The sequence below is a fragment of the Phaethon aethereus genome, assembly GCF_964289735.1.
Source record: "Phaethon aethereus genome assembly, chromosome: 15".
In the NCBI taxonomy this organism is placed as follows: domain Eukaryota; kingdom Metazoa; phylum Chordata; class Aves; order Phaethontiformes; family Phaethontidae; genus Phaethon; species Phaethon aethereus.
Window position 1 is genome coordinate 762,369 of NC_138591.1, and position 12,457 is coordinate 774,825.

General features: G+C 47.3%; 1 protein-coding gene across 1 annotated transcript in view; it reads right to left on the reverse strand.

Moving 5' to 3' along the window:
- Positions 1-5,309: 5,309 nt before the first annotated feature.
- Positions 5,310-12,457, reverse strand: part of USP31 (ubiquitin specific peptidase 31) — a gene marked incomplete at both ends in the record, with an annotated part of 29,947 nt that continues 22,799 nt past the window's right edge. The window contains 7 exons of the mRNA XM_082006919.1: positions 5,310-6,847; positions 7,924-8,076; positions 8,808-8,966; positions 9,815-10,040; positions 10,218-10,337; positions 11,650-11,779; positions 12,280-12,357. Of these exons, the coding sequence (XP_081863045.1) occupies positions 5,310-6,847; positions 7,924-8,076; positions 8,808-8,966; positions 9,815-10,040; positions 10,218-10,337; positions 11,650-11,779; positions 12,280-12,357 (2,404 nt within the window). The remainder of the gene's footprint in view (positions 6,848-7,923; positions 8,077-8,807; positions 8,967-9,814; positions 10,041-10,217; positions 10,338-11,649; positions 11,780-12,279; positions 12,358-12,457) is intronic.

Here is a 12,457-nt window from a genome sequence, read left to right on the forward strand (position 1 = left end):
TCCCCACGTCGGCCACCTCAAGCAGGCAGCTGCCTGCTCTGCCCGGTGGGCCCCAACCCCAGTGGGATATGCCGAGCGGGAGCACGGCTCACACGCAAACACCGCCGCGGTTTTGGAGCGCGAACGGGAAGCACAGCCACCCACCGGGCAGCTGGGGCTCGGCCTGGCTCTTCCTGGGAAGGCAGGCAGAAGCCCCGTTACCAGTACGGGCAGCACACCAACAACTGGAGACTGCTCCCTTAGCGCAGAAATTCAACAAAAACTCTTTTTTTCAGTGCTTGTACGGCTACAGGTGACTTCTCACAACATAGAACTTGTCATTAAAGTTACATGGAAAATGGCAGGCTACATACAGAACACTGATCAGGTTTTCCCTGTTAAAAAAAAAAAGAAAAAAAAAGAATACAATACAGAAAACCAGTTTGTTCTCATTTCAACATATCAGATCCCTTTGACGTTATGCTACACTCCAGCCTTGTCAGTAATGCAGAATTCTGCAAAGGAAAGAATCAAAGATGTGCAAACAAAGCAGGAACCCAGAGACATGCTCCTATGTGCTGACACGCAGCTGCACCGAGACACAGAAGTACAGACTCAAAGCAGTGCTCTGGAGTCTACCCAGCAGCTTCTGATACTGAAAGCACAGTCTATGGTTTGTATTCGATGCTTGCATAGTTAGTAAGTGCATGCATTTGGGTACAGCGAGAGAACTGCCATGCAAAACTGCCTTTATTACCGAGAAAAAATGGTTGATCATGCTCAAGTTTCAGCTTTGGAAAGCAAGCCACCCTGCAGCTAAGACGGATGAGGGCACTTACAGTGGAATAAGTGTACTGTAATTAAGCTGCTAATTTTCTATCCTAAGCATTTTTTAATTTAGCCATTTTGATAAGTTTGAAAGGGTTAACAATTTATACACCCAAAGTGAGACACTTACAAGTTACAGAGAACTGCAGGCACCAAATCGTCTATCAAAGGTGATTAATACAAATAAAAGGTGCCCCTTTAATACACATCATTCAAAATGTGCTTATAATTAGTATACTACTAAACACTATCCAAAAGACACATCCCAAAAAGGGTAAAAATAATTTCTTCAGGTGACTCCAGGAGGAATCTAGCACTGGAATGAAGGCGCTGCCTCCCTGCACCCAGAGGGCTGATTTCAGGAACAGGAGCAAGCATCAGACTAGAGATGTGATGCGAAACAAGTTACACATGGCCGATGCAGGTAAGTTCAACCCAGCGTTGATTGGAAACATCATAAAACCCTCAGAGGACTTGAAGCCTGCTCTCCCTTGGAGCTCTCAGGGCTGTTTGAGAACAGGGACAGTGCTGGATCTCCCCTTTTCAAGGCGTTGCTCACCAGCGTGAAGCTGCCCTGTAAACCTTTGCTTCCAGGTCACCAGCACTGGGGTCCCAGACTCCACCACCCCCAGGCCAGGCCAGCTCACCCTACCCCACAGGCAGCCAGACCAGGGGCCGTTCAGCACATACCATGGCTGTGTGTGACTGGCAAAGCAGACCCGGAGAGCAGCCATTCTTATCCCACTCAGATGCCCAGCGCCGAGACCTCTCGGCCCCCCGTGCCACCACCCAGGGGCAGGTGCAGATCCCTGGCCAGCGGGGACCTTCGGAAGATGGCAGAACCCACCTCCTCCACAGGCACGAGTGCTTCTGAAGCCAAACGCAAATTTTAAGAGGTGACCATGTAGAAGTGGCTGCTTCAGTTCAGCCTCAAGCCTTCACTGCTCTGAGAATCAATACACAAAGCCAAGGTGGTATTGGCATCTAGGACTTGGAAGATCCCTCTCTGGAGCGTTCCCTAGTACCGTGCCACATCCTTACACCTGGACAACGCAATACACATAGACAGGAATTCCTATGCATGAAAGGACTAAGAAATAAGTCTGCTTTAAAGAAAGGAGAAGACTGACGTTGCTTTTCCCCAAATCACTTCAAGTAGGGCCTGCAATAACCTACATTCAGTGTTAGAAAGATTTACTATGCATCACTGATGGAGCCATGACTCTAGCCAAGCAACGAGGCTTGGTTTTACACTTACAATGAACATTGTTGTTTCCTGGACTCACACCCTTCAACCCTCTCCTGTGCAAGGAAGTTCATATACTACTGGAAATCTGTGATACCAAAAGGCAGAGATGCAGAGTGGCAGCAGACGACTGCTTTCCTAACGGCTTTGTTACAGAATCGACACAGCCACAGAACAGGGACTGCACATTCCAGTCTTGCAAGGGCATGCTTTGCACATTTTGCCCAGTGTGCGCCTTATATTCAACACGAACTACAGTGCACCCTTATAAGTCAAAACTTTTTGCTTGAGGACACCCTAAGTCAAGCCCTCCTGAGCCAGAAAACACACCATGTGCTGGCAGCCCACCACAGAAGGGCAGCATCTCATCTGCTTTAAGGCGAGGGCACCGTCAGTACAGCCTCTTCTGCCCGCTCCGCACTCATTTGCGGAGTGAGAAGCCTGCGCACTAGAGCTACGGTTTTCAGAGGGATGGGTACAAAACCCAGTCTGGCAGCATACACAGAGTAGACAGTGCTGGAGCTGGCAGCAATTTCCATCAGGAATTATAGGGAATATACAAAAGAGCTAGATTGCATATCATGGGATTGCAGAGGTTCAACTGCTTTTAACATCAGCTGCTGGAACACCAGGACCTCCCATTCCCATTTTGTCCAAATGGCAGCTCTAATGACCATTCTCATGCCCCAAATACAAACACATTGAACTGTCATTCAGCTAAAACGCCTACTTGGACATGGCTTCAAATTTCCTTCAGTCCAGGCATGCAATATAGGAGCAAACACACCTCAAAGACCACACACCAGCTTCCTGTTTAAACTTCTTCAGTGAACGATGGGATGAAAAGAAAATGTCATTTGATAAAAATAACCTTTCATAAATGTCCCATGGTAAAATGCACAGAAAACTAGGTTCCATCTATGAAAAGATACCAAACCAAGTAAGCACTAGTTAGAAGAATTGCATTCTTGCTAGGAGAGTTGTTACATGAAAAGAGCCAACACAGTGCAAGACCTTAATACAGATAAAACCTTAAACAAATACTTCAACATCAACATTTCAGGGAGTAATTTAAGTAGTACAATGTGAAGCAAGTCTTATCTGCCCTGCTGGATATAACAAAAAATAATCCAAGAGTAATCCAAGTCATACATTTAAGAAGTAATGCAATCTTTGCTTCTTGTTGCTGCAATAAATGAGACTGAAACAATACCAGGGAGAAGAAATGCATCAAGATGGTGGTCATGTTTGGGTTTAAAAACATAGTCCAGGGCACAGAGTCCAGCATATTGTTAAAACATGCAGGCTACTGGCATTGCTTCTGGGTTGCGTGAAGGTATGTTCTGGAGAACATCATTGGGACAGGCAAGGGTTATACTGCAGGTGGGCTCACCATCACACACACTGAACAGAGCTCTGTGGCACACCCAGCTCACGTCCACACACACACTGCCTTTTCTCCAAGGTGTCAGCTACCCCAAAACACTTCTCTCCAAAGCTTGCTGCAGACATGTGGTAAGCCAAGTATAAAAAGCGATCACGGAGCAGCAACATGCCCAGCAGACCAGGGAGCAAGGCTTCTTGCAGGGTCATCAGCACATCAGCTCAAGAGAGGAGGTGGAACAGACTAGCTCAGAGTCACTACTTGTTTGAGGGCTGTTTGTTACGTTGACAGAGATGTACAAATATGTCTGTCCACAAGCTAAGCCTGGAGAAGCTTTGCCACACAAGACTGTACGACAGGCAAAGACCTCGTTCAGAAGACAAGCGTGCCCAGCACACTGCCCAGCTGCTGCATGTCGTGACCTACACAACAGATCGGTGCTGTACATAAAGGATATGCAGCAGGTTAATAAAAACATGTGAAATTTAAAAAAAAAATATTACACTGCATGTATATAAAAGGACTGAGGAATTCACCTTTTAAGGGGAATCTTAAAGAACTTGAGGAATCTCCCCTGTAAGAAGGGCATGTAAACAAAGATGTCACTAGATGTAGTGTTTTAACCCTGATAGAGACTCATCCGAACGAGAATGGGGATTATTTCGCTAAGACATGGGGTAGCCAGACCCGCCAGGGAAGGTGACAAGCATGCTGAAGGGAGGAACATAGCAGCGCTCTGGAGAATGTGAAAACTGCTCCACGATATTTTGGGACAGCCCCTCCAACCACACGAAGAGGCTTGTTCAAAGCATGCTCAGAGAAGGCTGAGAAAACAAGACAACATTTGGCTTATCTAAACATTACTCCTATAAATAACAGATGCTGTATTCACACCACTGCATTTAAGCGTCTGAGCACATTAGGAAATGCTTCTTCTCTGGAGTTTGAACGGTGGTCCTAACAGCATGGCATCACTGCCATTCAGGTGCATGAAGACAGCTCTCCTACAGCACTGCAACCATCTCCTGCCCAGCACTTTCACAGGTACGAGCTGGCAACCAGCTGCTGCTTAGTGATTTCTTCTGTTGCTTAGTATAGTATTTCAGAAGAGAGAAAGTAATTAAAGAGGATAGGGTAGAGGTCACATTAGCTATGGACACAGTAAAACTCTTCACAGACATAGCAAGAAAAAAAATGCAGGTTACATTTCATGGAAAAAAGAACTTTCTGCTGTTGAAATGCAAAAATGAAATCTATTACACAGACACGCATACACACAAACACACAGGTACCTTTCTGTCCATCCACTAATGCTGGTCCCTCCTATACTGGCTGAGTATATACCTGAGAAACAACATTAGTGTTGAAATATTGCCCTTTAGAAAGCTTGAAAAATGGAGGTGAGCAGGGAGAGGGTGCTGAGAGAGAGCATAAAGCAGCTGCAGGCTCTCCTTTCCAGTTTCCTTCGCATTCCCCACAGCTCAGAACAAGGCCATACACCAGCGTGGACACAGCCTGCTCAGAACAAGACCAAAGGAATATCAGTTCACAGCTCTACAAAGCACACTAGTGTAAGTACAACTGGGTTTCAGATTTCAAACCTTGAATCTGAAGAAAGTTGTTGCATTTTCTATAAAGAGACTCCTGTACAAGTGCTATGGGACAGCTGCATTCACGTTCAATGACTCCAGCTAGACTACTTGCATCAGTGCTGGCTGCCTGTGGCTATTTGGTTTGATGGCAGAATCAAAAGGCGCTTTAACAACTTGCAGTTAACTTCTCAAAACATACATTAGGCACATGAACAAAAAAACAAGAGCTCAGAATAAATTAGCTTCTCAGCAGAAGAAAAGACACCTGGATTGCAGCATTTCACTGAGGTTCCAGAGAAGGCCGTACAGACACCTGCATGCTGGAAGGTAATTTTTTCAGTGGCTTCTCAGCAGACTGCTTGCCACTGGAAGGAGGACACTGGACTCCGGGATCTAGCTGGGAAGACTTGGACTTGCGACTGGAGAGCAGAGGATGTTTGCTGGGTGCGGCACCTTTGGGGACAAGTTTTTCTTTTGCACTAACGTTGGCATCGGTTTGAGAGGCTGGTGGGACAATACCTTTCTCCAATTTGTCCTCCAGCACGTTTTTACTGCCTGACTTGGAACTGCCGCTCGCTGTCTTTTTTGAGAGCATCGTTGTCTTTCCCAGGTCTGCTGACCTCCGGGTCTCTTTCTGCCTTAAGGCTGATTTAAAGAAAGACAATCCTTTCTCTTCTGACTTGCTGTCCCTCTTCAAACCAGAACGCACACCAACATTTGGAGACCGCAGGCTGGCCATAGAAGAACTCCGCACGTGCTTGCTGTCTACTGCCCTGCTGTCACTCCTGGAGTGGCTTATCCGTGGAGAGCTCGTTCTTGAACTGCTGGTAACACTTGTTTTATCCGACCCCAGACTTATCTTAGAGCCCTCTCTGCTGAGGCTTCGCTCTGAAGTCCGGCTCTTCCCAGAAGAGCCCTTAGTCAATGAGCCTGATGGGGTTTTCTTGGCAGCTGTGGAGGATGGAGAAGAACATGATTTCTGCTTCTGTTGAGCTGATGGGACAGCCACTTCAAGGGGCTTCACGCTATGGTCCTTCCTAGCCTGAGTAGGAGCAGGGGACCCATGTCGCCCACTGGACCTAGAGGAGTCCGTCTTACTTCTAGACCGGGAAACTTTCTGGGAACTCTTTAATGGAGGAGAAGAGTGAGAGACTTTGGTCTCTTGGGTAGATAAGACTGTCCTCCCCTTCCTCAAACTTCTGTCTGGCTCAGAAACTCCCTTGGAGCTGTGAACCTTCTTAGGGGTGCCATCTGCCTTCTCTGCAGCCAGCCCTGTCCCACTGGGGGCTTTCACCTCCTTGACTGGAGAGCTATCCACAGAATCACTCTGATCAACATAGGCGATTTGATTGTTGTTATCAAAAGGGTCCAAAGCAGGGTGATTCCTCTCTGGCTGTACAGAGCTTTTACCATAACCATCTGAAAGATCTGAGCTAGATGTCCTTACAACAGACTCTTCCCTGAATGCCCCTTCCATGACAGCCAAAGGAGCTCTGCGAGCTGTCCTATGCTCTCGACGACTGCCATCACAGGGCTCCAAGTAGCTGCTAGAGAGATTCCTCAGGCTGCCAAAGCAAGAGGTGGAGACTTTATCATCAGCAGCCTCCCCGATCTTCTCCAGGGTGGAAGCAGAGGTATGTACAGGGGAATCTCCAGAGAAGCGGGATGGAGAGTTGGAGCGCAACTGCAGTTTTGCAGAGAGTGACCACGAGGGCCTGACACCGTTTTCACTCGCTGCCAGTGGGCTGGTGACAGAAGATCTAGATGACAAGCTCTGACGCTGGACACTCCTGACAAAAGGACGAGTTGAAAATCCTCCTGCAGAGAAAGAAGCAACACCCTCAGCGTGAAAGCCAAGCCTGCAGTTGGTTTATCCCACCCATTCACAGACACTATTTCCCTAAGAGGGTCAGGCAGCCCACCTACACCACATTGTATGCCTATCTCTTCATGCCTGCTGCAGGCACAGCTTCTTGTGTAAAAGCTGAATAAGGAATTCAACAACTGTTATTTGCTGGTGGTCACCCAGAAGTAACTCTCTGAAGCTTGTAACTGAAAATCCAGATTTTCGTCTCATCTCTAAGCAGCAGGAGACCAAACACAGGTTTTGCACCTTGAAAGTCCTTGAAACCAGCAATGAGTTCACCAACTATGATCGTGCTCCCAGAAATACATTTTTCTGTATGAAAGAATATTTTCCCATACCATTCTGCAAAAGGCAAAGTAGGATTCCTACCTCTTTAGATAAAGCAAGCTATTTGTATTTACAAACACAAAGTACAACAATAAGCATTTTAGAACTGTGACTACCATGGCTAGATCTGACAGTTATCACAACACAGCTGCAGGGACATCTGTCTACCCGCTTCAAAATGCTCAGACTGACCGCTGAAGCTCCATTTTCAAAAGTTACAAGGCACTAGGAGGAAGAGCTGGGAAAAGCAGGGAACTGAACAGTTGTTTGCACACACAAGTGAAATTGTGTATCTTCTCACCTCCCTGGGAGCAGTCATCTACAGCACAGCAGCAATTAGTACCTATGCTAAGCTGTAGCAATGTCAGCCTCCCTGCAAAGGCGCTGTACTGAAACCCAGAAAAAACATAAACGCAGAAAATTCTTGATTGAGGGGTTTCATTGTCAATTGACATTGACATTTCCTGTCTTTGAAAGGCTCCCTAAGGTTCCTGACCTGCTCTTTTCCATCCTTGCACACCAGAGAAAAGCTCACCTGTGCCAGAACCCATCTGCTCCTACTGACACAGTGCCTGTCTTCACCAGCTGCTAGAGTAACTGTCCCTTGTAACTACATATTTTGCACCTATTATAGTAGGGATCTTCTAAGAGAAAAGCTAGTGGCCCAGTATCCCACACACACTGCAGTGTTGATACACACCATCATCTTCACTCCTTTCCCCAGTCAGCTCTACCGATTCCGAGAGCGAAGCCAGAGATGTGCGCCGCGATGATGCTGCTGAAGCAATGCTGGGCTGCTTGCTACCAGGAAGACGGCTGACCCAGTGCTCACAGAGCGAGGAACTTGTGGAGCCTGCAAGGAATCAGGCACAGATATCAGGCCAGTAGCGTGCAGCTGCAGAACACATGAAACCTTGGAAAGCCACTGAAAGTCAGGTACGTACTGCACTGCACTGGCTTTGACAGACATCTGGAGTCTGGAGCCAGCCCACACAGCCACAGCATCCAGACACTGCCAAGAGAACAAGTCTTTACTCTTATGAAATAGTTATGGTTGTAAGTGAAAAACAGAATTGCACTTGTCCCAGTATGCTGTGAACCAAAAGAATCAGTGCAACAGCACACAGGCAGAGGGCAGTCCTTGAGCTGCCACAAAAACACAGTGCCAATCCTTTCCTTTCCAAAGGCAAATCACCAAGCCTGTGTCTGCCTCCAGCTCATCCCGGATTCAACCAACACATTCAGCTGCTGGCTGCCTACCTGGGAACAACAGCACTGCTGGAAGGAATGAGCTAGTCACATTTTTATGTCATGGTTTTGAGATGGGCAGCTCTGAGCAGAATTACCCATGGCAGGGCAGGGGTTTCCTCCATCTCCACAGCCTCCTTGCTACACCTGGCCTTAACAGGAGGTGGGAGTCTCCCATGGCCTCTGATGCGCAGCAGCAGACCGAGGCAAGCCTCACTAAGTTCTAGGACAGAAAGTGGGGGCTTAGGCAGAGCTGGGCAGAAAATTCTTCAGAAGGATAAGCTATCCATGAAAGATAAGCTATAACGACTCCTTGACAATGCCAGTGGGGCTCACCTGCCACAGAGCTGTTAGCAGACCATGATGGGATCGCTGTGCGTCTCTGATAGAAAAGAATATAAGCTGTCTGTTTGCAGACTTCATTTTCAGGAAGTTGCTGAACATCACTGTCATCAAAGCAGTACCACTGGCCATCAACCGAGTTTTTGCAATACGCTGAGAGAAAATACATTACTATTAGACTTTCCTCCCTTCTAGTACTCTCAGGTTTGCTGTATGATAATGTGACCTTATCTGGTACGATGGATTCAGAGGAGAATGAAAGGAACAGGTTTATTCATGCAACACATCCTCTTCCAGTCTGACTGGCAAGATGGAGGCCTGAGACCCCCAGAATACAGTAAACAGTTCACATTTCAGGATTTTCTTTGTCCAACATTACTGCTCCAAACAGAACGCCGTTTGGGGTGGCTCCATTCACTTCATGTTCTGTCTTTTGTGGCAGTCTGCCTCCATCAGTGAATCTCCTGACTGAGCCTACCCAGGACAACACAGCCCAGAGACGTACATCAGAGGGCAAAACCAGACACGCACATTTTCTGGGCTGCTATGTCAAGTCATATAGATCCTAAGAACCACCAAGCAACTCCATCTGTGGCTGCTCTGGGATCTGCTGGAACAAGCAAAGAGGAGTTCATAAACTGGCTGTGCACATAGACAATGAGCAAATACTTTCTATGTATAACAAGCCTCTTGCAACTACAGAAGTTCTGCATTGAGTGGCCAGGAGCATTTTTGAAATATGAAAGGACATTCATGTTACCCTGAAGGGAAAAAAAAAAAATAGCAGAGAAAGAAATGTACAGTACGACATTTGGGGTCAACAGGCATTGTTCCATTCCTCAAAGTCATAAAAGTTACCCTTCCAGTATTACACAGCTGGCCCTTGTTAGTTGAGTTAGGTCCTTTCATCAAGAAAGATGAAGCTATAGACACTCAAGAGAAAAATGTAACTGTTTTCTTTCTGAAAGGATCCAACATACATAATATTGCAGGATACTTGCCTGTATAGTGGCCCCCTTGCATGGTGCCATGATGATTGCAGACAGCATACAGGTCATAGATATAGTCCTCAGGATCCCTTCCAAGACCATAAGGTCTCCGCCAGGGTGACCAGTGAGATGGCAGACTCCAGCTGCTCTGACTGCGTTTAACAACATGAGGAGTCATGTCCAAGCCACTCAGGGGGAATTTAACCATGTTTTGAAGTTTCATCCTTCGGTCTCCTTCCTGCATAAACAGAGAATAGCATGAGCTGCAGTGGCAGCGAGGCCACCATGCTTGGGGAAAACAGAAACTCAGGAGAGGAATGCATAGGGCAGAACAAGCTGCTTCTGAAGAGCTGGTCTAGTCATGTCACTCCCTGGCTGAGCAGCAGTCCCGCAGCATCACTGCAGACACCCTTACCTGTCTAAACCTTTTGAGATGTATGATGAGAACATCAGGTAAGGTCCAGAGGCTCAGTGTGATGCTACCCTGCTGCAGTTGCTTGCAGTGTGGGCATCGCCATGCATCATCTGGGGCAAGCTACAAGGAAGAGGCATGAGTGGGTATTGGTTTTCAAATTCCAAGGCAGCTTTCACTGTGCTGCTGTTCCTCTGCTGCCCCAGGCCCAATGCAGACACTGACCCCTGCACCCCATCTACCTCCAGCATTTATCAAGCTCACTGGGAATGTGGGATTCCCAACGATGCTTTTCAACATAGTGACAAGCAGAGAGACGTGTGCCTCACACAGGAGGTACTTCCCACTGCAAGACAGAATTCAGCTAGTGCTGCTGTGCAGACAAGCTATTTCCACCTTACAAACACCAATCCCTTTCAAGTGGGGGAGAAAGAAAAACAAAGGCAAAAAGCAGGCAGGCTTGTTGGCCTGACTAAAAGTATTCTCACAAGAAATCCAGCAGCAAAGAAAGAATCAGAAGAGAAGGACAACAGGTGTACTTTGAATTTCACCTCCGACACCTTCACTGCCCTCTGGGAGCCCTCCTCCTCCTTATGTCCCAATGGCAGAGCTGCAAACAGCAGAGATTTTCATTGTCCACCAAGGTGAATGTGTCTTTTCAAAGACACAAACACAACATGCACTTCTCTCTGCAGCCCAGCGCTCAGAAAACTCAGAAGCCAGAGAGCTACAAGCTGTAATACAACTTTTCCCTCACTTCTTTAAGAAGTGACAAAACAGGCTCCAAAATTGTTACAGCTCAATCACAGGTCCACAGACCATCCCTTTTTACAGCAGGTTAGAGACCTCTGGCAAAGAAATGGACTTATGTGTTCCAGGCAAGGGCCAGATCAGACCCATCTCTAGTCTGCTCTGAGGCACACCATCCTCCTGCCACTTCAACCTCCTCACACCACAAGCTGAGATAGAGGAGGAGAGTGGCCATGCTTCTGGAGAACTGAGCTTGGTGGTCACTGCACTGCTGTTTCAGGGATCCCACTCAGTGGGGGTTGCCTTGAGCCCACCCCAGCCCTGGTCAGGCTTGGAAACACACAACTGCTCCAAGGCAGAGCAGTAAATTCCCATGAAGAAGTCATGCTGTTCTAACCCTTTATAACGTATGCCAGAAAAAGACATTGCTATTTCACAGGGAGGAAACTGCAGAACTCCTATCAACGTTTGGGGGACAAAAAACCCAAAAGCAGGATCTCCCACATCACTGCAGAGAAACTCTATTAGCAAGACTGGTAACCAGCGTTGTGCTACAAATGTATTCTCCTGTCTCAGCAAATCAGTGTTTGTAGAAAACAGCTACTCCGCTGAGTATGGGAGTTCATGCAGCACATGCACCAGCCAGACCTTCCAAGTCTCAGCTGCTATACAGTCTTGTCCCTACCTGCTCCTCTTTGGTGTACAGTTGGAAACACTGAGATAAAGTGCAGGTCTGAGGTTGATGATGAAGCTCTCTCTGCTGGCGGACGCTTTCAGAGTCTGGAATATACTCCTCTTCCGTATTCACAAACAAGCTGCATCAGGGAGACAATGCATTTACCAGCACAGCCACCTGCTCCCCACGCTGCTGAGGAGCCATCCTAAAGGTACAATCAGCAGCTCTTTCCTGGATTTGTCCCACTGCACATGAGCGAGAGCTGACTGGCAAGAGATCCTGCCAGGGCAACGCAACTGAACACAGGAGTAAACAGCTTCAGTGGGCACCCACTACAGTTTCTCAGACAGAAAAAGCTACTGCCCACAAACTTTCTCACACTAATATGATTTGTGGGGGAAGGAGCCACAGGCAAGACACCTGCTCTGTAATGCAAAACCCCAGCTACAGAGAAGAGGACTCCAACTTGGAGGAAATCTAGTGTACCCAGCCCTGGTCTGTCTCTGTGGACAGAGCCCAGAGCACAAGGTGGAGTTTCTGAGGGGTGTCATGTTTGCTGAAGGGTGAACAATTCACACAAGCAAGCTGCAAGCATCGCTCAAGGTGAACATGCTTTAAGGCCTTCTACTTCATACTTACTACTCTTTAGTTTCTTTGTCCCATTCTACCACTAATTTCACATGAGCAGTTCCCCCGTGTCCACATGACTTCAATGCCCTGGAGACAGCAGCAAACAGAAATTAGATTACCTTTCAATCTGAAGCCTATGTTATCTGTTACATGCATATAACTTCTCTCCACTAGCCCTTCATCCTTC